We start from the raw sequence: 27,192 nt of genomic DNA, 5'->3' as shown, positions 1-27,192 counted from the left end.
ACAGCTTTTTTTCTCAAAGATACAGCCCCTGCCCACATGTGTCAGCACATCAGGATGTGACCTTCGGGCCCGAGTGCAAGAGCAAAGCACTGAGCAGAGAAGGATGGAGCACAGAGTCCATGTGTAGGTGTGTGTGCATTGGGGTGCTGTCATGGCTGATTCAGCAAGCCCACAGAAGGATTGGGAGAGGGAAGGCCTCTGCTAGCTGCAGGTGGCTATTGATAGGCAAATATTTTTAATTAATTGAGGTTTACTTGTGTATTTTTATTCCATTATTTTGCTAAAGCTCTGTGTGCCAAATACTGCACTTTTAAACACATCCAAGTTGTAATTGGCAAATTACCTGCTTTGTACTTACACCCCGGTCTGTCAGTTTTACTCCTCCATATGAGGACATCACGAGGAATTTGCTCACAGAATGGGTTGTTAAACGTCTCCCCATCCCTGGAGACGGCCAAGGAGTGACTGGACATGGCGCTCAGCACTCTGCTCTATTGACAAGGTGGAGATCATTCACAGGCTCAATGACCTGGGGGGTCTTTTTAAATCCACATGATCCTGCCATTTTGTGATATCGCGGCTGAACCTACCTGGGGAGCACGGACCCCTCAGTGACGGGGACAGACCTGGGCCGTGCTGACCCCGACACTGGGAACGGGGACACGGGAACCACCAGCCAAGCCCAGCGCGGGGGGCCGCGCTGGCTCAGGACACGCTGGTGATGGCAGCAGGGAGCCCTCGGACCAGCACCCCGAGAGATGCGGGGATCCCCGGAGCCCGTTCTGTGGCACAAATGCACGTTCCACGTTCCATGGGTGCAAAGGCGCTCTGAGGAACGAGCCACAGGCCCTGCCGGCGGTTCACCACCCCCTGACGCTCGTCCATCTCCGTCTCTGCTCGGACATCTCCGTCCTAGCTCGGGTGGCTTCGTTCCAGCTCGGCCATCTCCGTCCTGGATCGGCCATCTCCGTCCTGGATCGGCCATCTCCGCCCCAGCTCGGCCATCTCCGGCGCCGAGTGGTTTCCTCCCGGCTGCCGAGCGCGGCTCTCCCAGCTGTTTTCCGTCGACCTCGGCTCTTTCCGCCTGCGCCTTCGGGTATTTCCGGCGGACGATTCGGCTGTTTCCGCCGTCGGTTCGGGCGGACTCGGCGCCCGCCGGCCTCGCTTGCTCCGGTAACGGTCGGTGCGGGTTCAAATGAGCCGCGGCCGGGCCGGGCCCCGCCGTGACTCGCTCTGAGCCGGGCCGGGACTGGGGCCACCCCGCTCGGGCTCGGCGGCCAGGAGGCGGAGGCCGGGGAGAGCAGGATGACGGTGCTGCAGGAACCCGTCCAGGTACCGACCCCCGGGCGGCTCAGGCCCCAAAAGCCCGGCCTGGCCCGGCCCGGGTTAGGCCGCCCCGCCCGCTCTGGGGTCGGGGCTCCGGGCCGCTCCCGGCGGCTCCCCGGCCCGTGGGCCCCCAGGACCTCCAGCCCCTCCGCCCTCCCTCGCGCCGGAACCGCCGGGCTTCCCCTTGCAGCCTCCCGTCCCCATCCCCGCGGCCCCGGGCCGGCCGCGCTCGCCCCCCGGGCCCCCGAGGGAGGTGTGGATCTCCCACAGCTCCTCAGCCGGTCCGGCTCCCAGGAAAGGCCCCCCGCGGCTCCCCCGGGAGACCTGTTGCTACTTCGCTCACCTTTCTGCGTTTGCTGCCGTGTCGTTTTTAAATGCTCGCAGCGTGCTCGGGTCTCTCCGTGTCGTGCGAGTGAAGGACGTTCCTTCTTCCCAAGGAGTTGGTTCCTTCGGATTGATGGGAGACCTAGCAGAGAAAATAATGTAAATTTCGTTTTTCTCCTGTGTTTCAGTCTTACTGCAGTAACTCTGGTGGGTTTCCTGTTCTTGTGCTCAGCCTTCCTATCCAAAAGCCGTGATTCACAGAATTGAGCTGCTTTTTCTTTCCGCAGTTCCTGTATGCCCATTCTCTAACTATTCATAATCTTTATTAATCAGTCGTTTTATTCATGTTCCCATTCTTTTTGGAAGTATATTTTTAGTATTTTAACAGGATGTTTTGTTTTTTTTTTTCTAGTTACAGCAAAAGGTTCCTGGCAGCAGTGTCTTGTCAGAACACGATTGTGTTCTGTAATGAACATAGTGAGAATTCTTGCTTTTGGCTCTATTCTTTCTAATGTAAAGGTGGAAGGGGAAGAGGAAGAAAGGCTCCTCTGGAAAACCATCCTGCTGACTTGACCCTGTCTATGGAAGATGGTGACAGTGAGGGCATTCTTGCAGACGAGGGGTTTGTGTCCTTGGTGCCACCACTCCTCATTCCCTCTGAGAGCAGGGCTCAGTGCAGTGCTGGAAATGCTTTCGGCCACCTGGTTCCTCTCCTGCAGAGGCCATCCTGCACCATTGGTATTAGCTCTGGAGCTGGGCTGGTTGTTTTGCACCAGCTGGGTATTCTAGGAAAACATGGGATTACAATAGGAAAGGAAGCAAGAATGCACTGCAGTGTGGATGAGCGAAGCTGACAGGAAACAATACCAAATGTTTCCCGTGCTGTGCTGACTAGACTGACCAAGTGGAAATATCTGCTCTTCTGAGTGCTCCCTGGTAGAAATGTGGGATCTTGTTGGGGTGTTTCAGCAAGGTAAAGACCTCTCTAATGCTGTTCTCCATTCTTAACCTCTTCCCAGCTTGGATGTTTTGATGAGGCTTTGCTATATTGAATATGTCTACTTAGATTGACTTTATCTATTTAGTTTCTGCTTTTAAATGACGAATCATTCCTATAGCAGTAGTTCTGCTGCTGTCAGTTTTACTGCTGTTTCTTGCTTACAGGGGTGCTGGTAAGTTTAGGAATTATTTGTGAGTGGGTGAAGTCCACTGTGTTTCTGAATTGCCAGTTTAGCTGAAGTCCATGTACTTAGTTCTGTTTTTACAATTTTCTGAAATGAAATGATTAGGACAGTTGACACTAGTTCTCATTTTTGTCATTGCAGAGATTCTTCCTGTCTACTTGTGTGTTCTTTCCCAGCCTTTCAGATGTCTACAGGGCTCAGCCTTCCAGGGGAAAAAAAATATCCTTAGATCCTCCCAGCTGTGATGTTACTTATTTGTCACAGTATGACAGATAAATAACAGAATTTGTGTTTGTGTGTAGCCTTATAAGTGTTGTGCTTTAACTACATGAAATTCATGTCCCAGAAGTCATCCTGGCCACTGGTTAGGTTTTTGCTAACTTTTAAAATTCTTTAAAGTTGAGCAAAGTGCCAGAGTTTAGAGCCCTGTGCTGCACTTCCTGATACAGTCGATTTAAAACCCTTCAGCTCCCAACATGAAACTGTGTCCTATGTGCTGAGAAACGGGCTGGATGCCTTCCAAATACTTTGGAAAAACATCTTGGAAAGAAAATGAGCACTTTGCTTGGAATTTATCTGTTCAAGGTGATCATCTGCTGTGACTCAGTGGAATGGTGCTTGAACTTGGCTGCAGACTGCAGGACCAACTGTGCTCATCCTTGTTCAGTGGGCAGAGTTTGTGTAACTGGGGAATGCAGCACAGCCCATCCCGGGGCTCTCCTCCTCCCTGCCCACCCTGAACACTAAAATCATGGCAGAATCTGCTTAGCATGGCAATACAGGCTAAACAGCTTGGAAAATAACTTCCAAGGCTGTATAACTGTCAGAAGAGAATATCTCTTAAGAGGTCTTTGGCTTAGATCTGAAGTGACACTTGGACAATGGTCAGGATTTTCTGGGTAGAAGATGGACCTGTCTGAATCAGATCTTATTTTCCTGCTCTCCTTTCTGAAGATGCCTCACTTCAGGGCTGTGTATGGTAATTTTGTAATTCCCTGTTCATTTTGCATTTCAAATGAATTATTTTTTGAAAGAGTGATTAGGACCTGGAGGTTCATCCTCTCTGCAAGCACACTTGACTAAAATACGGAAACTCTTCCAACTTTTCTCCTTCCTGTGGCACAGTCCTGAGAACAGGACTGAGACCACTCTTCTGGTGTGGTTTAGCAACTGTGTACCACTAGTGCTGTGTACATGCATTGTGCTTCTTCTAGAACAAACTAAATTACTGTGCCATATTGAGATTAGTGTTTCTGGCCTAAATGGTGGGCAAGAAATCCTCTTTTTTGAGGCACGGTCATGATTTAGACGTCTGTTTTCATGGAAAATTGTTGCTGCATAGGTATGGCTGATTCCCGGCTGGTTTCCCTTTTTCCTGCTCTTTTAGGAGGGTGTGAGGATCCAGACTCCAGCATGGGTCAGTTTAGGGCAGGAGGCACATTTTGGGCTGCAAAATGGTAATTGCTACAGAATGGGGACTCTACCAGCGTTTCTTGCTTTCACTGGGACTCTGCTCCACAATGACTGATACTTGAGCCAGTGTGTAGTGTAACTTCTTACAAAGTGGCCGTGACATAGCCCCAAATCCCTCGTGTCCCCTCTTAGCCTTTGGCAGGGTTGTTCCTGGCAACTTGCTCATGTTTGAGCAATCAGATTACCCTGATTTTCCCACTCCCACCCCCACACCTTTGTTTTGTAAGCTGGCTGAGTTACAGCCCTGCAAAGACAGGAGTTTTAACCTGCCACAACTTGGCTGGATTCATCCAAATGTCACTTGTGCCTTGGTGAAGGAAGAACTGCTTTTGGGAGCAAGAGAAATGGGAGACCGTGGGCTGCCCTGGCTTCAGGATGGCTTAAAAAATTGTTACCCTGACCTTCTATCTCCCTGTTTGTCCTGCTCTGGCTGCAGGGTGTGCAACCACCTTCAGCAAGGGAGCCTTTCAAGGCAGCAGGGAGAAATCACTTCAGGAGGCTCTGAGGCTCAGTTATCTGATACATGAAATACAGTAAATACAGAGAGAAACAGTAGTGTGTTTGTATTGTAATGATCAAACTACCATAATTCACATTTTAATACGTCCAAATACTTTAACACGAGTTTAAAAGCACCTGTTAACTTCTTAAGTGTAGTCTTGGGACATACTGATAGGAGAAAACAGCCTCTCTGTAGAGATTTGTGTATAATATTCCCTGTAGTACTTGGGAGCCCTGGTGTGTGCTGTTCATGATGGCTGTGTGGGCTTCCTGTGAAGAGAGCGTGCACAGTTTTCACACCCTGTGTTTGTCAAGTTTGTATTGGAAGAAGTAGCATATGGTACATGTAACTCTGTTTGGACTTTTTTTTTTCAAGATATAATTGATGCTTGCCTTTCCCACTGGGAATAGCACTGCAGGGTGGTATGCTCTCCTTGTGAAATCTTGGAGTGTCATAGGTTTTAGAAGCAAGTTCTATTTATCTTTGGTTGCTGATAAGTACTAGAGAAATTCTAGATTGCAGTGCCTTGAATTGTTAAATTCAGCTCTTGTTTGGGATCAGTGGTAGCAGAACTACTGCAAAGTGGCTCTTTGCTGCTGATGGAAAAGGGCTTTGGAACTGGAGCAAAGCCCCAGATGGGAAGGAACTGCTGTCCTGATCCCAGCCCTGCCCACCTCAGAGCACCAACTGATGAGCAGGCACAACACCCTTGGAGTCGGTGGGCAGGAAAGGCTCCACAGATCTTCAGTGATTTTTCAAATCCCAGCCTTCTTTTACAGGTGACAGACAACTTTTAATGTGATCTGAAGAAAGCTGGCTGAGCAGTTTGTGTGAAACCCTCTTATCTTATCCCAGCCCTGGACAGCTCTTGTGTCAGCTGCTGGTGACAGCAGTGGGAGCAAATGACACCTGCTTTGCTGGTGTGCAGGTTGTACACCTGTGTGCTTGTTTGTTCCACTGGAATCGTGCCATCCTTCCAGTCTGCACAGATACTGGTTGCTACAAACCCAAACTTGGGGCTCATGAAAAAGGAAAGAGTACCTGGGAGCAGGATTTGGCTGTGTGTGAGCAAAATCAGAATTAGTTTGTGTTCATCTGTGGCTGTAGAATACAACTTGTGTGGTTTATTTGCATTGCACTTGTTCTTGAGTGCTGCTTCACAGCTGGTGACAGTGAGGAGGTGGCTGAAGACCCAACAAAATGCTGCACAAAAAGCTGTGGATCCTGTTCACCTTGGTCCTTAAGGGAACACTGATGCTTCTTCAGGGAAGATCCTTTATACTAAGATGCTTAATCAACACAAGTCTCATCTTGACCATCTTGAACACTGAGAGGTTTCTGGACTTGTTGGGTTTTGCTTTAATGGGATACTCTGACCAGTTGGGGTTGGATTTTGGTTTTATCTTTACTGAAGGTGGTGTTGTTTGGTGGTATCTTGCAGTAATTCCCGCTGAGTCGTGCACCAAGATAAAGTCCCTAATTTCTGAGAGGTTTGGATGATTGTGTCTGATAATGAGTGAGAAACACTCTAAGGTTGATTCATGACTTCAGTGCAGAGTTTGGTGGGGGTTTTTAAAGCCTCCTTACTAATAGCTGAAACAAATACAACATGGCTGGCATGCTTATGCTCCCCTTTTTTTTGTGGCTCTGAGACCAAGTTGACCTTTTGCCTTTTGGCAGTAAGAGGTGATGAGTTTTTGCATTTTCCATCTGCCCACTAAATGGAGATGGTTTTCTTGCCTTGCAGGCTGCTATCTGGCAAGCACTGAACCACTACGCGTACCGTGACGCCGTGTTCCTCGCAGAGAGGTTGTATGCAGAAGGTGTGTACCATTATAAAGCTGATGCTTTTTGTCAGTTTTCCTTTGGGGTTTGGGAGCCTCTGATCCTGCTTTCTTTTCCTCCTGTTCTGATAATGAAGTTTAGCTTTCTGCTTAGGGAAAGCAGAGGAATGCCTTGCAATTAGGTTGGAAAATCAAATCATGTACCAGCAGCAATGTTATTTTACAGTAAAATCTCCTTAAAATTAAACTCAGATTTGTGTGTTTAAGTGCAGTGTTTACAGTGATCTGGTTTATGGTATCAAATGGGAGAATGTTGGGGTTTTTTAATAACCCTCAAGCATTCCATGTCTTCCAAGGGCACTTGAGGACAGATGCAACACACAAATTCTACAAATTGGCTTGACATTGAAAGCTGTCTTTGCTAGTAATGCTGCTCAGATTATGTTGACTGGCTCAAAGACAGTCCTGTGATGGTGAAAGAAAAGCACTGTGAAATTGAGACTGTGAGAATCAGAACATATGGAACAGGTATCTCCTGCTGAATCCCTGCTAATTGTTACTTCATTGTAAAGCTGTTAGGGCTGTGGTGTCTTGGATAGTGAGCAGGCAGCAGTAACCCAAATACTTTCTCTGGGTCCTTCAAACACTTTTTTGTTGTGTTCTGGCACCTTTTATTTCTTTAACCTTTTCTCCATGACTTCAGATAAGCTTTTTGTTCTTCCTTACTTCTTTCTTTCTCTTTGATACTGGTGGTCAACTTTCCTTCTTATTTTGAAAGTTATTGTTCCCTAACTATTAACACAAAAACCACTCCATCCTTAAGCTACAATACAAGCATAATATAATTTCTCATGCTAAACAACCTGAGATTATAGTTTGATTTAAACTGTCTAAGCTATTTCATGCTCTGTTTTGTAATGAAATATTTTGCCTGCCATGCCCACAATGCAATTCTTAACAACAGAAACACAAACCTAAGTTTTGAGAAATAAAGGCTTCTTTTTCCTTCTTTCAGGCTTACAAATGGAATCTGGGGTGTTTGATCTGGTGCTGAAATGAGAAATGTTACGTAGGATGTTTTGGAACCTCATAATCCAGTTGTTCATGAAGAAAATAGTATTTTAGGGATGACAGAGCTGCCCTGAACACAGCACACTGTGAGGTGCAGGGAAATGATAGATTGAAGGTAATTGCCAAGGATTTAGGAACAAAGAGAATCCACTTTTTGCAGCAGCCAGAAGAATACCTGACTTGATAGTGACACATCTTTACAGAATAACTCTTTGCAAGGGTACTTCAAACAGCCTTTTTTAGTGACCAGCAGTGCTGAGAGAAAGCAGCATGAATGCTGACACTTGGTGCAAGCAATTAACTGCTAACAAAACATCTGGCTCCTGGTTAAAATGAGTGGTTACACTGCAGAGTGGAAGCTGCAGAACTCCAATACAGTAGCTCCATGTTGGCAGGAGTGATTTCTCCCTGAGAAGAACTTCTTTTAAGTCTACCTGCAATTACTGTCCTTGATGGGACATCTGTGGCTTGATCGTTTCCCAGAACTCTCAAAGTCTGTTAAAGTCGTGGATAAAAATTGATTTAACTTGAATGTTCAAAAATATCTTCTGGTGTTTTTAGGATAAGGCTAATAAAATGTCCTCTGTTTGGCTCTTCTGTTTCCATTGTCACTGCCCAGGTGATGACAAAGACTTAAAATAGTCAGTTTTCACTGAAGCAAAGGATTTGGGCAGATTCCCAAAAAGGTTTTTATACAGTGCTCATATTGATTTTTCTAAAGATTTCCCTATAACTGGGTGAACAAACATCGGAATTGTTTATTTAACGCTGAATTCCATTTGCAGGATAATGTCTTCTGAAAAGTATAAAGGTAATGTGGGTTTATTAATTGTTTGAAGTTGCTTGTGTTCACACACAGCTTTTGATTTAAAATATCATTGCGTGAGAGTGATTCGAGTGTAACATTCAGGGAAGTACAGAGAGTGGGTTAAGCCACTGTGGATGTACAAAATCTGTGAGTTTACAGAAAAGATTAAAGTTACTTCAGGGGCTAATTCTGTCCTTCATGGTGTAATCACAAGTGGGTCTGACCTCAGTCTCAAACCTGGCTGCCAAGTCAAGCTCTGAGTAGAATATCCTCAGTGTGGTATGTAATTGATTGCAGTGGAAGAAAATGTGGAAGCAAACATCAAATCCAAATAGTTCCAGCCTCTGCCATAAGGAAGTGTTTCTGCTCTGATCCCTCTTGTTCTGTCTTTAAATAGAGATTGCTTTTCCTGATGCTTGACTACTTCATCCAGAATTTAGAAACTTGTGAGATCTCAGCTTGGGAAAAGGAGTTACGGAATCACAGAGTCCCAGAATGGTTTGGGTTGGAAGGCACCTCAAATCCCATCCAGCACCACCCCTGCCATGGTCAGGGACACCTTCCACTGTCCCAGGTTGCCCCAAGCCCTGTCCAGGTTGTAGGAGAACTTGTCCCTAGTTCCCACCATAAAGCAGCCAAAACATATGAATGGTGCTGTTAAGCAACTTTCCCAATGAAATAATGAGAGTAGGCAGCAAAAAGGCCAGGGCTCAATATTGGTGAAGACTGGTAGCTGACCAACTTTAACAGTCATTAAAATCAGAAAATCTTCTCCACTGAGTCACATGCAGGTAAAGCATTGAGTGCTTTAGAACAGGAGCAGAAGTAATATTGAAAATGGAAAAAGACCACTTGAAATTGAGATTAAAACTGGCTACTTGGGCTGGAATAGATCTTCCTTCTGGAAGTTGTACTTTGTTACAGGCATTGTTGTGCCAGTTTTTATGCACTCCTTAAAGTAGTGCAAAGTGTTGGTGGCAGGCGTGGTGACACTCTGAGCCAAGTCAGCCTTGATGTGGCCAACAGGTTGTTAATGTAGCTCTGGCCTGGCTGCTTTGCTTGGCTTGCTGCTGATCTGACTGCAAGCTGGCTCATCACTTATTCAGGTTGAGTAGCCAGAAGGATCAAAGTTCCTTTACAGCTCTAGATGTTAAGAGTTGATCTGACTAGCCAAGGAAATGGCAGAGGAAGTTTGGTAATCGCCAACAGATAAAGATTTCATTCAGAAATTCCTTTCTAATACCAATATCCATTTTCTTCCAGTCCATAGCTGGCTTTTAATCCCTGACCCAAATTCTTTGTACTAAAATGATGAACATCTAACTGCTGATTTTGTTTCCAGTACACTCAGAAGAAGCACTGTTTTTACTGGCAACGTGTTACTACCGCTCAGGAAAGGCCTACAAAGCTTACAGGCTCCTAAAGGGACACAGCTGTACCACCCCACAGTGCAAATACCTGCTTGCAAAATGTTGTGTGGACCTCAGCAAGTAAGTCAATCCTTCATGTTCTGTCCAGGGTTAGGTTTTTTGCTTGAATTTCTCTTTGGAAAATGTCATATTGTTTAAACTAGAAATTCATCGGTCCTTCAGCACAAAAGATTATAAGTTTGATTTATTTTGCTTTCAGATATGGATCTAATGAGCATTAACCCATGTTGCAAAAACCTCTGAAAGCTGAGTAACTTAGACAGGAATTGCCAAGCTGTGCAGAGAGAAAACAGACCTCTTATGAGCTCATTTATGCAGCTCTGCCTTATTTTTTTTTTTGTGGGGATGATCTGTGCTGATAGAAGTGTACACCTACAAGTAAAATTTCAAGTGGTGGCAAGAAAAGGTGATTGGTTTGTTTGGGCTCAGATGCCTGAAAAATGCCTCCCACCTCAGCAGTTGTATAAAGTAATTTTGAAGCCTGACAGCCAGTGGCCCATTCCATGTGAGTGGTGCTGCTCCTGCAGGTGGAAGGGGTGCAGATTGAACCTTTGTTCTCCTTTTGAGCCCTTCTTGCAAGAAAGAAAGGCATTAAAATACAAAATTTCTGCCATATCCTGATACTGGCTCCTAACTAGGGGCATGGGGGGAGGCCTTACAGATTGTATTTCTTTGGGAAACAAAGCCAAATTTAGCACTGTTGTAGCTTAGATAAATCATCTTCAAAGATCAAGTGTCTTGAAAATTTTCTTGTCCTTCATACTAGGATTGATCACTTTTGGAAAAGTCATGCTGTCTTTTGTGCCTCTGCTTTTGGGTTTGTTTTGTTTTTCTTCCCTCCCAGTAGATCTGTTTGACTGCAGAGTCCTGAGCCTCCCTGTTGTAGAGGAATCCATCAGTTACTTAATGTTCATTTGCAGGAACTGGTTTGTGCTTTAAAACCTGTGAACACTGACAGTGGATTTCTGTTTTTGTTTGCAGCAGGGTGAAAACACTGGACTGCCAGTACTGTGAGCCTTGTAACCCCTTTAAACCTCTTGTTTTTTAAAAAGGCTTGCAGAAGGAGAGCAGATCTTGTCTGGTGGAGTGTTGAATAAACAGAAAAGCCATGATGACATTGTTATGGAGTTTGGTGACTCTGCATGCTTTACACTCTCCTTACTGGGACATGTCTACTGGTAATGTTGCTTTTTCATTTTGCCAAAAAAATTTGGAAGGTTTTTACTTGACCAAGGTCAGGTTTATTCAAACATTTCCCTAGTCTGGGTACAGAAGACAGCTCTCTCTGGGTTACACCATTATGGAGCACATAAATTTGAGTGGATAGTTGTGGAATCAGTCTGATTTGGGAATGCAAAAATGGTTTTGTTTTCACCCAAAGACTGAAAACACAAATTCCTGTTTCCCAGGTGGACAAGAATGCAGTCCAAGAGTCTGGGTTCTTTGTATACCTTTGGATTTGCTCTGTATTCTTCCCTAAGAAAAAACTTTCATCTTGTTTCTCAGTGTTACCATTTAGATTTTTACTGTCTGTTTATACCTGTGTAGCTCTGACCTTCAAAGTTCTAAGGGTGCCAGGCAGAATAACTTGACAAATTTAAGTGTTTTGATTTTGCTAAAATGCAAGAAAGGTTTCAGTAAATGTGAGTGATTGATTGAATAGAAGTAGTTGGGCTCTTGGATTCTTCTCTACTATTATCTATTCTTAATTGTTTTCAAAATTATTTCTTTGTTAGCCAAATATTTAAGTGTTCAGTTTAGCCCCCAATTTCTTTGCAAAAGTAATCCATAGATACTTAAGAGGGCTGGAAGGCTAGCAATCAGGTTACTGTTGGCAAAAAAAGAAATAAGCTGTGGCAAAAAATTGCATCTTCCTAATGAAAATTCTCAAGCTATTCTACTGCTTATGTAACTTTTTTTGACAACTGTATCTGAATATGTCAACTTCAAAAGAACTCAGTATTTCTCAGGCTTGAGAAATCAGGAATGTTTCTATGCCTCTCAACATGTTTTTGTTTTTCAACTCCTCTTCTGGAAAACTCTTGAACAAAAGTGCTGTTCTGAAGTTTCCCTGTGAACTGTTTCATTCTTTTTGCAGCAAGACAGACCGGCTTGCCAAAGGATCAGAATGTTACCAAAAGAGCCTTAGTTTAAATCCTTTCCTCTGGTCCCCTTTTGAATCACTATGTGAAATAGGTGAGTCTGCAGAACTGTTTTACTCATGTAATTCTTTGAGAGATTTTTGTAAGCAGCAATTAATTTAAAACTTCTGTCTTGTTTTCTTCCATCTTTGTTATTTATACATTTTTGGATCTAACAATCCAAATGTGTTTTCCAGCCTACATTTAGTAGACACTTAGAAACTGTTTCTGAGAATAGCTTGAAAAAACAATAAATTAAAATTATTAAAAATATTGGTTGTCCAGAGTTTTGTAGCAGAATAATGGAAGAACACTTGTGCTTTAGTACAAAGGGCTCAGAGTGACCTGCTCTAGTGAAGGGTGTCCCTACTTATTGCAGAGGGTTGGAATGAGATATTCTTCAAGGTCCCTTCTAACCCAATGTTCTGTGATTCTATGAAACGTTTTAAAACACTTCTAAAATCCTTTGTCCCCTGTCCTTGATTCAGACTGAATATTCAATATATAGACTCAAGAATAACTATTAAATCTCCTTCCACTCTTACAGGTGAAAAGCCAGACCCTGACCAAACATTTAAATTAACATCCTTACAGAACTTCAGCAGCTGTCTGCCCAACACTTGCACAACAGTGGTGTCTAATCACAACATATCCCACAGACAGCCTGAGAGTGTCCTCATGGAGACACCCCAGGACACCATTGTGAGTTTTGCTCTAATCGTTATAAAATCATTTGCTAAAATCAGTTTGTTCTTCCAGCTTAACTGAAAAACCTTGCTTGAACTATACCCTGAGTACCTAAGAGCTGCCTTTTATTTTTCAGGAGTTGAACAGAATCAACCTAGAATCCTCCAATTCCAAGTATTCCTCCCTGAATTCAGACTCTTCCATGTCTTACATTGACTCGGCTGTGATTTCCTCAGATTCTGTCCCTCTGGGGTCAGGAACTGCCATATTGTCCAAACAGGCTCAGAACAAACCAAAAACTGGACGGAGTTTACTGGGGGGACCTGCAGCTTTGAGCCCACTAACTCCAAGGTAAGTCCTTGGGCTGGCCAAGCTCTGGCCAGGGCTGAGCTGCTGCTGCTGGTTGGGGTTTGGAGCAGGAGGGCTGGTGCTGCACGGCACACTCAGACACACAGACAGTGCTGGTAGAACTTGTAAACAGTGCTGTACAAGGGAAACCCAAACAACTTGAGGAACTGCTCTTGCTCCTAGTGTTGATCTCTTCTGGTTTTTAAACAAACAGTTGGTTATTTGGAGAGGAATTGATTCAAGATACTGCTTATTGCCATGTTCTCACTTGAAAAATCTCTGAAGGAATATGCTACTGCTCTGGAATAAACTTTATTGTGAAGGACTACTGTAAAGAGCTATTCTTGAAGTACAACTGGTGATGCTGTGGGTCCCTTCCAGCTCAGGATATTCCATGACTTGGGTCACTGTTTTAACCCCTGCATCAGAGCAGCTCCCCAGGTCTAACATTCAGACACTGACTGTTCCTCTCTGGTTTGTTCTCAGCTTTGGAATTTTGCCACTAGAAACCCCAAGCCCTGGAGATGGATCCTATTTACAGAACTACACCAACTCCTCCTCTGTAATTGATGTGCCATCCACGGGAGCACCTTCGAAGAAGGTACCTTGTATTCTGGAGCTCAGCTGCTCTTCTGAGAGCTTGGCATTGCAGTGCACTTTAAAGAAGAACCCATAACACACAGAGAAAAACCATTTGAGCTAAGTTTTTCCCCAGATGTGATTGCTGGACTGATGTAGGGAAGATCTCTGTGCTCTGTCCACCTCCCATCACAGAGGGTTGTACAAACACTGAAGCTTCCAAACAACAGCAGATTGAAACTTCTCAGTTTGCAGGGTGGAGTATGAAGACTTTGGAATTTTTATTTATTAAATGCATTTTCTGGAGCCTCAAGAGAGCTGAAGCTACTGATCTTTTGCAAGTAGTTCTTGAATTGTAGGTTACAGACCAGAGTAATAAAAATCCTGCTGCTGGTCTGTGAAGGACTGAGAGAATGGCCCTGTTTCACTCAGCAGTCTTGGGTAGGGGAAACTAAAAATTGTCTGTTTTACTCAGGAAGAAACTGCATTAGTTGCCATAGTGATAAATGAGAGGTGGAGTGTTGGTGACAGTTGAAGAACTATTTGTTCCTTTCTAAAAAACAAAAACCTGAGGATTTTTCCCTGTATTTTTAGTAAATCTACAAGTTGCATGACAGGTGTTGGTGTTTTATAGGGGGCAGTGTTTTGAAGTAGTGTTGGATCCCTCAAATAACAGAACTTGAGTTGCCACGTTTGCTCAGGACAAATCTTGATGTCCACCTTGCTGTGCCATTCTGAAAGGGAGATTTGGTCGTTTAGGAATGTGTTTTGTTTGGCTGATCCAATTCCCATCCTGTACTTGCTCAGGACCATTTGAAAACAGTGGTTTGTGGTGAACAGTGCACATGTAGGAAGGTAAATTTCCACAAGTCTGAAAATGGAAATGAAGTTAGTAAGGTGCAGCTCTTCTGAGAGCTGAAAGGATTTGGGGAATCAAATTGGATTTGCTGCTGTTTTGTTGCTTTGCTGAGTGTGACACAACAGCACCAAGGTATAAATTTCACTACTCCACACTTAGGCCCTGCCTAAGGCTACTACCAAAACACAAATACATTTTAATAACAACTTAAGTTCTGGTTCATGCTTTGTCCAGTGCAAAGAGTGACTGTGCCAGTTCTACTTTGCTCTCCCAGTTCTGTTTGATGAGGTTTGGTGGAGCTGTGGCTGAGCAGAGGCAGTTTCCTAGGAAACACTTACATAAGTGAGTGAAGCATTAGGATGAATCCAAAGGCTTCCTGTGTGAGTGGGCAAGTTTCCTTGCTGGCCACCTAAAGCATCCTCTGGTAACAGAATGTGGGAAAGGAAGGGAAGGACAGAGCTTTAGAGGTTGGATAATGCACAAACTGGCATTGCTTGTGCTGGTGTTGATCCATTTGTCCCTTTCTGGTGTCTCTTCCAAACAGCCATCACTGAATTGAATGTTGGTGTCCCTGGAGTGGGCAGAAAGATAATTTTTTTAAGCTTTTTTTTAAAAAATAGGAAGAGGAGGATCTGTTTGGAAAACAGGCTCTGCAGTTTGTGAATGGTTTCTGAATGGCATTGTAATAGGTTAATTCAGAATTTTTTTTACAACTTTGTGCAGGGATAAACCTTTAAATATAATGTCTTTTAATTCCATTTTGTTGTTGCATGAGCACTTCAACATACAGTTTCTTGCCACTAGATGGAGATTCTGTATCTTCACATAATGTGCATAAGACATTGCAGGCTTGGTGTTATTAACAGGTGGAAGGAGAAACACTTTTGATGGTTTCCCCTGGGAATGGGGGAACCCTCTCCTTTATTAAAATAATTGTTTCTCCTTGTGCAGTGTTTGGTGGGTGGAGTGGGTTGGGTTTTGCTCGGCAGAGATGGAGACTCCTGAGTGACATCATAACAAACCTGTAGAAACTGTGTGTTGTGCAGACTGTCAGCAGGATCAGCCAGGCTGGAACAAAATCTGTCTTCTCCCAGAGTGGGAATAGCCGGGAAGTCACTCCAATTCTTGTTGCACAAACACAGAGCTCTGGTCCACAGACAAGGTAAAAAAAGTCATAGTACTGGAGCATTTTTGTTTAAAACAAAGCTAAAAGCTGTTGCTATTCCAAGTGGAGCAAAGGAGCTTACTGTGCAGTTTTTATTTTCAGTACAACACCTCAGGTATTGAGCCCAACCATTGCTGCTCCACCCAACGCGCTGCCTCGACGAAGCTCTCGCCTGTTTACCAGTGATAGTTCTACAACCAAGGTACCAAAGCTCCAGTGCTGCAATCCCTGCCTTTCTTACCCCTGCCACTGTGCCAACCATTCGTTTCCACATATTCATAGTGGTCTTAGCAGCTTAAGAACAGGTTCTGCAGTGAGCAGGGCATGGCTGGGCATGGTTGTTACACATAATTTTACACAATTCACTCTCAAGTTTGGATTTCTGAATTTAAAAGACTCTTTTATATGTAACTCTTATTTTTCTTATTCACAGGAAAATAGCAAAAAATTAAAAATGAAGTTTCCACCTAAGATTCCAAACAGAAAAACAAAAAGTAAAACAAATAAGGGAGGAATAACTCAACCAAACTTAAATGACAGTTTGGAAATTACCAAACTGGACTCTTCCATCATTTCAGAAGGGAAAATTTCCACTGTTGCACCACAAATCCAAGCTTTCACTCTACAGAAGGCAGCAGCAGGTCTGTTTGAGCACTGTTGGAATGTAGAAGAGTAAAATCTGATATATCTGGCTTTTAATGTTGCTTCGATATTTGCTTATTTCCCATTTCATTTAGCCTGCAGCTCTCACCTTTGTATAGTGATGAAAACTGATGTAATTCAGCATCTTCTTGTTAACTTAGAAATATGAAGAAATACTGGGAGTGGTAATTGTCAGCAGATAAATCTTGCAAGCTCTGGTCTTAATTAATGATTAAAGTATTTTCAAAGTATTGAGATATAAAGTATTATACATCATTATGCAATGTATTTATTATAGTAGAATAAGTGTTATTATGATTATAAGTGTTATGTTGTTATAAAGTACAACTTCAAAATTTTAATGTCTATAATTTATGACAGTATTATTATCCCTGGAAACTGATTCAGAGGAGTTGCTCATAACCCACTCATCTCCCCTCAACATGGGCTTTATGTGGTCTGTTCTCCCTTGATGCTTCCCATTTGTTTAAAGACAAGTCTTTATTCAGATTGTCAGAAAATCTTAAGCAAAATGCTGAATTCCCCTCTTTTGGCTCAGGAATGTTTCCAGGAGGATGTATCCATGGCTACCAGGCTTGTGGAAATGCTCAGACCTAGAGCTGAGTTTGAATAGCTGCTGGAAATGCAGAGCTCCACTCCCCCTGAGCCCCAGAGTTTAAAGACTCATTATGGAGGCTGATATTCAGAGTATCATGCTCATGTTACTTAAGTGTATAATGTTAAGAGTGTATAAACCTTGTTTGGAAACTCCTGAAAAGTTTTTGTAGGCAAATTCAGGAGCAGTGCACAAGGGAGAGCTTTTTGGGATTAGCACTTCCGAGTAAAAAAGTCTCAGCTGTCTTTTTTTCTTTTTTCCCCCCACTTTTATTTATTGTGTTTTTTTCCTAGAAGGTTTGATGAGCCTTCTCCGGGACATGGGGAAAGGTTATTTAGCCTTGTGCTCATACAACTGTAAAGAAGCCATCAATATTTTGAGCCATTTGCCATCCCACCACTACAACACAGGCTGGGTGCTGTGCCAAATTGGGAGAGCTTACTTTGAGCTGGCAGAATACATGCAGGTAGGAACTGGGGCTGGGCCTCTCTTTTCTCACTTTGCTTTGGCATTTTTACACAAAACCTGCAGAACTCCTGGCAAATCTATGGGGAGTTTGCAGCTGTGGTAAATGGATAAATACAGAAGTTAAACCTGGAGTGGATTTAGGTCTTGAATCTGCTTCATTTAGAGCTTTGTTATTTCCTCTTGTATCCAAGTGTTGGGGTCTCCTCCTTGTGTGTCCTGTCTCTCCCTCCTGCTGTGCTGATAGAATTGTTTGCACTGCACTGTTTTAGAACAGAACACTTAGCAATTTGAGCTCTAAACCCAAACCCTCTCCATTCTAGTTAATTCCAATCACATCAGTGACCCACTTTCACTTCCAGCTTCACAAATGAAGCATTGGCACAGCTGAGGTGACACCAAACTGCTCCAGAATCAGAAGTGAGCAGTTCAGGGTAATGCCACAGTTCACCTCTCCTTGGCACTGTTTTCCTGGCAGCTGATGTGCCCGTTTGCTAAGGTTTTAAAACACTCCTTGGCAGAATGTGTGCAGGAGATAGAGGGAGGTTTTGAACTGTGTGCAGGCTGCTTTGAGATCCTTCCACTGTCCCAGGCTACTCCAGCCCCAGTGTCCAACCTGACCTGGGACACTGCCAGGGATCCAGGGGCAGCCACAGCTGCTCTGGGTACCTGTGCCAGGGGCTGCCCACCCTGCCAGGGAACAATTCCTTCCCAGTATCCCATCTAACCCTGTCCTCTGGCAGTGTAAAACCATCACCCCTTATCCTGTCACTCTTTATTGGGATGGTTAGCAATCAGAACTGGCCCATGAAAGTCTGTTGCACTCTTTCTGATTTTTGTGGATGGTGTTTTTGCCTCACTTGAGCATGGATAGAAACAGGAATGCAGCTGAGTCAGCAGGAGGGAGAGCTGGCTGCCTTCCTGCTGGCATGAGTATCCTGGGATGCAATCACTTCCTTCCCTTGAAAGTAAAGTTCCAAGACTTGCAGCTCTGTTTGGAACACTTAGAAAAGCAAAGAGGATGCTCAGGCTGGACGTGAGGCCTTGGACCTTGGCTTCTGTGCTCTGCCTTGGTGGGTGGAATTTTAAGTTTCATTTCTGTTCTCAGGCTGAGAGAATATTTTCAGAAGTGAGGAGGATTGAAAACTACAGAGTAGAAGGCATGGAAATCTATTCAACCACACTCTGGCATCTGCAGAAAGATGTTGCCCTTTCAGTTCTTTCTAAGGATTTGACAGACATGGATAAAAACTCACCAGAGGTACAAAATGTTGTGGGCTTGAATGAGAAGAGGGGAACTGTACGTGGTAGAATCAGTGGTTCAGAGCAGAGCTTTGAGCTCTAATGCAGTGTGCTCTCCAGTGGGAATCCACCTGAACATGGCAGAACTGGAGAGGGAGGTGGCAGGGTTGTCTGTCGAACTGCTGATGCCTGAAGTGGCTCCTTAAAATTTGAATATCAGCTTATGTGGAGCAGGTTGAAATCTTTTATCTGTTAATGGTTATTTCAATTTACCTTGGCATCATTCAACCAGGAAGATCATGAGTTAGTCACTCCTGCTGCTGCCAATGTGCAGAGATAAGGAATATCTTTTTCTTGTACTTTTTAATTGTTGTAGTTAATTCACTGGCACTTAAAATATTTGTTCTAGAATTTGTTTGCAGACATGATATTGCACATTTTTATACCAAAATAATTAAACTGCAGGGTGTGTGGTAATGTAGTCACAATGTGCTGAAGCCCAGAAATCTTTCAATGAGTGCCACAGTAAAAATAGAAGGTGTGAGTTGATAAATGGGCTCTTAAGAATTGAGCAAACTGTAGAGGATATTGGAAATCTCTTTGGTGGAGGAGGAAATCCAATTCATGTTGTCCTTTTAAGACAACAGAGTGGAAAAGAGTGGAAGAGTGGAAAACTAAAGAGTGGAAAACTCAGATGCAGTGAAGCAGTTGGTGGTTGTAGTAAGATTAGTCAGGATAGAGGGAAATGCAGATTCTAATCCAAGGAGAATAGTTATGTGCTTCAGCAGTGATGCTAAAAATCTGGGGAAGTGAGGGACCCCATGCTGTGGTATTTACAGTCTTGATGGGTGCTGAGCAGCAGGGAAAGAGGAGGTTGTTGCTAAAATTCTTCCTCTGCAGATTTCCAGATTTGTCAGCTGGAGGGAGCTGAAGAAATAAAGTACCATGTCCCCCTTTGTTATTCTTAAATATCAAAGATGTGTTATTTCTGGCTTTTTCAACAGCTTCAAAAGCTTTAGTCATTAGTCATCAAAGGATCTAGTTGGCATGGACTTGTTGGGTGTCCATGGATTCTCCATTTCTGTGTTTCAGCTTGCTTGTGTATTTATTTATTTATTTTAGAAGGTGTGTTTAGCCCTGCTTGCTTCACAGGAGTGAACCTGAACTAGCTGTTGATTTATTCCTGTTTTTACTTTTTAATCTAGGAGTAAGTTATTTATAATTATTTAAAGCAGTATAGATAAATATGTTCAGCTCAAACTTAGGCACTCAGAGTTGTAAAATGGTTCTGCTCCTGCCCTGCTGCTGTTCCAGGCCTGGTGTGCTGCAGGAAACTGCTTCAGCTTGCAGAGGGAGCACGATATAGCCATCAAGTTCTTCCAGAGGGCCATCCAGGTGGACCCAAACTATGCCTATGCCTACACCCTGCTGGGCCACGAGTTTGTGCTGACAGAGGAGCTGGACAAAGCCTTGGCCTGTTTCAGAAACGCCATCAGAGTCAACCCCCGGCACTACAATGCCTGGTGAGTCTCTGCTTTGTCCCCTGCTGCTTCCTGTGGTGCAGAATTCCTCCTGCAGGAGCATCTCCTGGATGCTGCCACTGGTGTCATCTCATAGTCACAGTCTGCTTTGGGTTGGAAGGGACTTTAGAGTCCATCCAGTGCCTCCCCTTTCCACCCTCCACCACCCCAAGTTGCTCCAAGCCCTGTGCAGCCTGGCCAGGAATGCTCCCAGGTATGGGACAGCCACCATCTACCTACCACTGTTCCCTCCTGGATGGCAGCAAAGCCATTTCTGCAGAAGATGGGGAGGCTACTTTCAGAAGGAAGGCAAAAAATGGGAATTTTTTTGGTTTTCACAGATTGTTCAGGCTGTATTACTCCAGCTATTTTGTTCTGCTGGGCAGCATTCTTTGTGCATTATGTTTTCTCAGTTGCAGTTGGAGACATGAGCTCTCAGCCTCTTCATGCCTTAGGACACACTTAATTTCTTACAGCTCTTTAATATATAAAGCAGTAAAGGTGAGCCATTTAGTGTTAATAACTTTTGTGTGCTTTGTATTTAGCAGTTACTTAGCCAGTCTTCCTGTGTATCACACATCAGTCCTTTAGCTACCCAATGGATAAAGAAAAGAAAAATTTTGACAGCTTTTTTCCCCAAGAAATCTTCCCACCCTAGATGGGGTTGGCAAGGCTACAAACCATTCCTGCCATGTCATGTTCACTGACAGAAATGAACTTGGTTAAAATCCAGTGCTATTTACCAGAATTGTTTCTCTGCTGCAGGTATGGGTTGGGAATGATTTATTACAAACAGGAGAAATTCAGTCTGGCAGAAATGCATTTCCAGAAAGCACTTGATATCAACCCTCAGAGCTCAGTCCTGCTGTGTCACATTGGAGTAGTAAGTACATGGCACTTAACTGGGGTGGGGAGAAGGGCTTGGAGTGAAGAGGAGGTGAGGAGGGTTTTTCTTCTTGTGGGGAGGCTTGTTCAGACTTGGTCTAGAATTGGGCAAATACTTTTCTAAGGGAGCAGACTGTAAGTAAACATGGTCAGAAGAGCTTGTCCTTGCCCTGCAGATGAGCTGCTGTTTTTCCCCTTTTGGAATTGTTCTCTCTTTGTGTGCCAGGTCCAACATGCACTGAAGAAATCAGAGAAGGCTTTGGACACTTTGAACAAAGCAATCAACATTGACCCCAAGAACCCACTATGCAAATTCCACAGAGCCTCGGTGTTATTTGCAAATGAGAAGTACAAGGTCAGTCTTGGTGCTCATGGCAGCCTTGAAATTCCTGGAGCTGGGAATGGGGATGTCTTGGGAGCTGAGTATTTACAGGTCACCCTGGGGAGCACCAGGGCTTGCAGGAAGAGCTGGGGCATGGGAAGCATTTGCTTTGACAAGTGCCACCCTCACCAGGGTGGTGTGATAAATGTTTTGATTGTAATAAAATCTGGGGCCAACAGGTGTTGCTTTTTAAGTTATTTTAGTCTGACCCACTATGGTGATTTTATGCTAAATTGCTAAAAAACCTCAGCCAACTGCCCCATATCCAATTAGAGCAATAAGAACCAGCTGTTTCCAAGGTTGTGTTGTGGAGTCAAAAGTCAGAAGTGAAGCGGTTTTGGGTTGATCTCCTGCTGACCTGAACCCTGTTTAGAGTAAGAGAAGATCATCCCACAGTGTTTATCCAGTGACTTTTTCTCTGGCCAGTGTTTTTTGGCTCCGCAAGACAAGCCAAGTCTGTTTTGAAACTTGCCTCAGAACCATGTGTGCACACTGGAAGGGAAAACTTCAAACTTTTTTTTTATTTCTAATTGCAGACTAAATATTTTTCAGTTGAATTTCCTAATGATGCCAGGTGACTGTCACAGCAAACAGCTCCAGCATCAAGAACTAGTTTAAAAGTAAAGTAAAATTTTCACTGAAAGTGTTTGGTTTCAAATGCCTAATATAAACACTCTTTCCAACCTTTCAGTCAGCTTTACAAGAACTTGAAGAACTAAAACAGATTGTTCCCAAAGAGTCTCTTGTTTACTTTTTGATAGGAAAGGTAAGTAAAACTTCACTGTGATCAGAAGTTCTTTGGTTTCCTTTCCCACTTAATGAGAAAATGTGATGCCTGTCACTAAGATGCTTCCACTTGGAGCAGTATTCTAAAAATTCCCAAAGCTTTAAATAAGGCTTAGTGCTCACAGCTGTATTAAGTGCCAGCTTTTAAATGCAAAGGACAGTTAAAGAGAGCTGGAGATGGTAGTCCATCCCTCAGTCAGCAGAGCTGGTTATTTGCACGTGTACCTATTAAAATATTGAATCACATATTCATGCATTGTGTCAGAAATACTGAATAAGAAGCAGCTCCATGCCAACCTTTCTTGTGTGAAATGCCAGAGAAGTGATCTGGTGACAGAAATCTTCCTTCCCACCACCTCCTCTGCTGATAAGCTTTAAATAACTTCTGCAACTTTCTGCTGGGGGGTGTCTGGTCACTTGGAAAACACCAAGACAAACTTCCCTCTAATACAGTACTGGAGAGCTCTCTATCAGCAAGATTTCTTTATTTTGTTTAAACTGGAGAGAGGTAAAAGGGTTTGTGCTGAAATGTGTTCACTGTTGTTTGTCCAGGAGTAGCTGGACCTCTAAACTGATGTGAGAGTGGCCATGTCTTGATAAACTGAAGTATTTTCACTGTTTAAATGCTCCTGACAGATAAATAACTTCATCTGTCCATAATGGTAAAGAATCTCTTAGCTGCTAGTTTAATATTTTTTTAATTTTAAAATACAAACACTTGCTCTTTCTACACATAATTGTTATTTCCCTTGGGACTCACATAATAAATTTTTCATATCCACCCTCTGTTGCTTTCCATAAAGCATCACTGAACTGTGGCTTGGAACACTAATTGCCCAAACCTTTAAGTAGCAGCTTCATGTAAATGTAGCTTTTTCTGCTTTTTTATTTTTAGGTTTATAAAAAGCTGGGTCAGACACATCTGGCCCTAATGAATTTCTCCTGGGCAATGGACCTGGATCCCAAAGGAGCCAACAACCAGATCAAGGAGGCCATTGACAAACGTTACCTGCCCGACGACGAGGAGCCCATCACCCGTGAGGAGCAGATCAGTGAATGTTACCCCTACGAGTCAGGTGTGTGCCAGCCCTGGGCCAGCTCAGCAGCTTTGGCACTGGGCTGTGGGAGCAGTGCCAGGTATAATCCCCCCCCCAGGCATTTCTGCCCAGGTGTAAGGACTCTGCAGGCTCTTCATTCAAAATTCATTCATTTTCCCATAGAGAGCATGGCAGGAAGGGTTGGGAAATTCCTTTAGATGTAGTAGGACAGAGATGGTGGTAATTCTGAATTTATACAAATCGTGAGTGGCCTTAAGAGTATCCCAGGAGAGCAAGACATCCCCAGGGTTGCAAGTATTCCATCATAAAGCATCAAATAATTTCAGAGTAAATGAATGGCAACTGAAGTTGTCTGTAGATACTTTTTCATAAGTAGAGTGATACTTGGTGTGCTGAACATAATATGTGGCTTGTGATGAAGGTCTTGGTAGCAGTTTGATTTGGCTCAAGAGAAAATAAACCACTGTGGGGAGTAATTCACAGAAAGAAACAGCCCAGGTTTTTCTTCTCTCAGCTTTTGATTATGAACTTAAATACTATAAAGCATGGACGGTTATAAATATTGATCTATCTGCAGGCTGAAATGGAGATATAAATAAATCAGCAATTTAATTCTCTTCCTGCAAAGAAGGAAATATAGAAGGATTTGGATTCTTTATTAATAGACAAATGCTGTGTCCTGCAATTCCAGATTCTCAACTGAAAAATAGGGAAAGGTGACAACTGTATATCATGTTGGATTTATTGGTCCTGTGTGCCTTTTAATGTGGGAACTTTACCCTGCACTGCACTTCTGGAAGTATCTAGAGATGTTTTTTCTCCCTGCTCTTGTAACTGGGGTAATTTCAAGCCCCAGCTCCATGGGCTGAGCCTGTTCTGACCAGGAGATGGAGACAGAGACTGGAACTGCTGAACAGCACCTGAGCAGTACAGAAAAAGCCACAAAGACCAACCAAATAAGAAAAAAAAAAAAAAGAAAAAGAAAAAACTAACAGCTTAATCTGTCCAACAGGCATAAACAAAAAAAGTGTTGGGCTGTGTCACAGTTCAGCTTCCCTGGCTGTGTGCAAGTGTTCCACAGCCTCAGCTGGATAAACCTCTCGGGGTACATGGGACAAATTAAAGTAATTTAAGGAAATTTGGGGGGAAGCAGAATTTTTTATTTTTGATGCTTTGGCTGCCCTGGCTGGGCTTGGGGGCAGGGGGAGCTCTGCAGGCACAGCCCCCTGACCCCAGGTCCCTCTCCCCCTGCAGCGGGCACAGACGAGTCCCAGGAGAGCAGCATGACGGACGCGGACGACACGCAGCTCCACGCCGTGGAAAGTGATGAATTTTAACCTCCAAGAGCCAGTGTCTGAGCTTGAGTGTGTGTGACTGGTACTGTCGTGTTGTCCCCTTCCTTGGCATCCTGGGCTCTACATCTCTGAGCCAGCACTGTCATTGTTCTCCACTGACACCACGAGTGCACCTCAGACCTGAACTCGGCAGAGTTCATGGCAGTGCAATATCCAGCTGCTGCTGAGTCTCACTAGTTGGCTCTTACACACCCATGGCAGTGACTGAGGAGAAAATGCTGGTTTTGGACTCCCCCTCGCTGGAAAAAAATATCATGGAAGACAGACTTGTGGTTTGGTGTATGGAAGCCAGTAGGTGCGGGGATAGTACTAATGACGAGGTGTCTTGTTCTTTTTCCAGAAATGTGTCTTAGTTTGGGTCTTTCTTGATGAGCAGAGTACTGAACCTCATTTCCAAGTTCTCCAAGGACACTGTTGACAAACAGGCTGTTGAAGACTTTTGCATATTGTAGTGTAACTTAAATGCCAGGGAGTGTCAATGACCTTAAAGCTGCAGTGTCTCCAGTGAGCAGCCAGGACTGGGCGTGTGTCAGGACACGTGGAATACCCCTGGCCCTGCCCAGAGTGCAACTGCAGGAGAATCACACTGCAGGATCAGAGCTTTCATCAAATGCTTTCATGTTCTAACCATGAGTTAATTTATTCACCTGCTTTTGGAAAGGTCAGTGTTTACTTTGTATTTCTGTCAGCACCACCTTGCTTCATTTTTCATGCACCCCTTGACTTGTTCTTCCCCTTTGAAGAATAAAAATTAATAAAGGGAAAAATCAAGAGAGAAATGTAGATGCAAATGTAATGTGAAACATCAAGCCCTTAGTCCTGTGAGAGTGGGAAGATTGGAAGCCTTAATACAATCAGAACCTTGGTCAAATGCATCAAATAATTGTCTCAGATCTCCTTGGGTCTGGTATCACTTTGAAAACTATTTTGTGAAGTATGGTCCAAGCAGAATGCAAAAATGTGCAATTATCTGTCTCTTTCCTTATTTTTTAAGCTGTTCTTTCAGTTTCCCATTCTAGGAGCACTCTCCTCCAGGGTCTGTTTCTGAGAGGAGAAAGCTGTGCCACATTAGTGAGTCCAAACTGCTCTCTGTAGCATTCTGCAGCAGCAATTGGTGCCCTTTGTGCAGTGATGATAAAGAAAGTGTATGATATAAGCAGTTTTAAAGAACAATTTATGCATAATAAATTGGGAATGATACAAATTTCATAGCAATGTATTTGTTGTGATCAGTCTTAATTTTTTTTAAAAATCTATTGGGTTTTAGGTGTCTCTTAGTTTCCTTTATATTTCAATTTCTTTTGAATTCTGTCCTTGTCCACTTGGCACCTCTTCTCTCCCAGGTTCTCTCTGGCCAGGAGCCACATTGGCACCTTTATCCTTTGAAAAATCATCCTCAAGTTTTGAGCAAAACCAGAATTTTGTGGTTCGGGGGGCTTTTTTTGAAGTAGGAGGATGGGCAGTGAAAAATGGGTTTCAATTCCCTTCACAAGGTGAAAAAGCCCCCTAAAATCTGAGGAATTAAGAGATTAAATGAACTTTGTGCCTCTGCCCTGCACTTTGATCAGCTGGGTGTGGAATTGATGGGTTTGACAAGGACTGTTGGTGGTGACACATGGGGGCTGCGCTGAGCTCTGCCCCCATTCCCCTCCCCGGGGAAGGCACAGGGCTCAGGCTGCCCTGGAGCTGCTCTGCACCAGCACAGAGCTCCCAGCTCTGCTCCTGGGCTCTTCCAGCTCAGCTTGTGGCAGCTTCCCAGCACATCCCTCCCTGGAGCAGTCTGAGCAGCACCTCCTGGTAAGGTCTGCAGGCAGCACTGGTGGAATGCCTTTAATCATCATGGTAATTGGCTTCCTTTAGGGTCCCAGCATATGTTCTGAACAAAAAGCAGGAGAAAGCAGGTGCTATTTACTTTGCCATAGCAAACGTTGTTCGTGTGGGGACCAGCGATCCAGGAATTATGGGGGCTTTTTTCCTTTTCCTTTGTTCCCTGAAAAATGCAGTAAAACTTTCAACCTCTTGGAGAATGCTGTTAATTCAGCTGGGGATGTTCAAAGGATGTTCCTGCTATTTTGAAAACTTAATACGTAAAAGCGTTCCTGGCTTTATATGTTCATCCTACCTTAAAGGTATTTTCTTTTTTCCCCAAAAATCCAGGGTCACACTTAACCCATGCTGCTATTTTACATTCTAAGGAAAAACACCAAATTAGTATTGAAGGACTAAAATCTGGCTCTTTGAGGAACAGAGGATAAGAGGCTGAGCATGGAGGCGCTGGCAGGCAGGTGAGCAAGTGTTCACTGAAGAGAATTAGGAAAATGACATTTTCTTATAACAAAACTATGGAAGAATGCAAAGTGTGGGTGTGGTGTTACTATTTGCATTGAAACAATGTAATTTGTCTCTTTTTTTCTTGACTTTTTTTTTTGCTTTGCTTGATTTTTTTTTTTTTTATTTCAAAAACTGTACAGTCCTAGGGGGGAAAAAAGTCTTTTCTGTTAATATATTTGCAATTCATGAAAGGATGTGGAAAATCCAAATAAATTACTTTTAAAAGCAG

At 43.7% G+C, this 27,192-nt stretch overlaps 1 protein-coding gene across 9 annotated transcripts; it reads left to right on the top strand.

Annotated features, from left to right (window-relative positions):
* The first annotated feature begins 1,046 nt into the window (after positions 1–1,046).
* CDC27 (cell division cycle 27) lies at positions 1,047–27,192 on the top strand. Of its 9 annotated transcripts, none has more exons than XM_062507846.1 (19): positions 1,047–1,332; positions 6,557–6,632; positions 9,815–9,962; positions 10,955–11,080; positions 12,001–12,098; positions 12,591–12,745; positions 12,867–13,081; positions 13,565–13,679; positions 15,563–15,678; positions 15,784–15,883; positions 16,115–16,322; positions 17,236–17,405; positions 18,513–18,665; positions 19,961–20,169; positions 20,932–21,049; positions 21,278–21,406; positions 22,125–22,199; positions 23,115–23,271; positions 24,532–27,192. In XM_062507846.1, exons 1-19 carry the CDS (start codon positions 1,306–1,308, stop codon positions 24,612–24,614), a joined length of 2,478 nt encoding a protein of 825 aa, XP_062363830.1. In that variant the 5' UTR covers positions 1,047–1,305; the 3' UTR covers positions 24,615–27,192. The 9 variants fall into 9 exon arrangements, with proteins under 9 accessions (XP_062363830.1, XP_062363825.1, XP_062363829.1 ...); XM_062507841.1 differs by having other exon boundaries at positions 23,115–23,295; XM_062507845.1 differs by having other exon boundaries at positions 17,233–17,405.

This window comes from Cinclus cinclus, chromosome 24, assembly GCF_963662255.1.
Source record: "Cinclus cinclus chromosome 24, bCinCin1.1, whole genome shotgun sequence".
In the NCBI taxonomy this organism is placed as follows: domain Eukaryota; kingdom Metazoa; phylum Chordata; class Aves; order Passeriformes; family Cinclidae; genus Cinclus; species Cinclus cinclus.
The sequence above is the reverse complement of the archived record's forward strand: the minus strand, read 5'-3'. Positions and strand labels throughout refer to the sequence as shown.

Coding starts and splice junctions, on each gene's coding strand:
- CDC27 (XM_062507839.1), top strand. CDS start 1,306: ATGACGGTGCTGCAGGAACCCGTCCAG. Junction 15,679..15,783: donor AGCTCTGGTCCACAGACAAG/GTAAAAAAAGTC, acceptor TTTTATTTTCAG/TACAACACCTCAGGTATTGA. Junction 18,666..19,960: donor TGGATAAAAACTCACCAGAG/GTACAAAATGTT, acceptor CTGCTGTTCCAG/GCCTGGTGTGCTGCAGGAAA.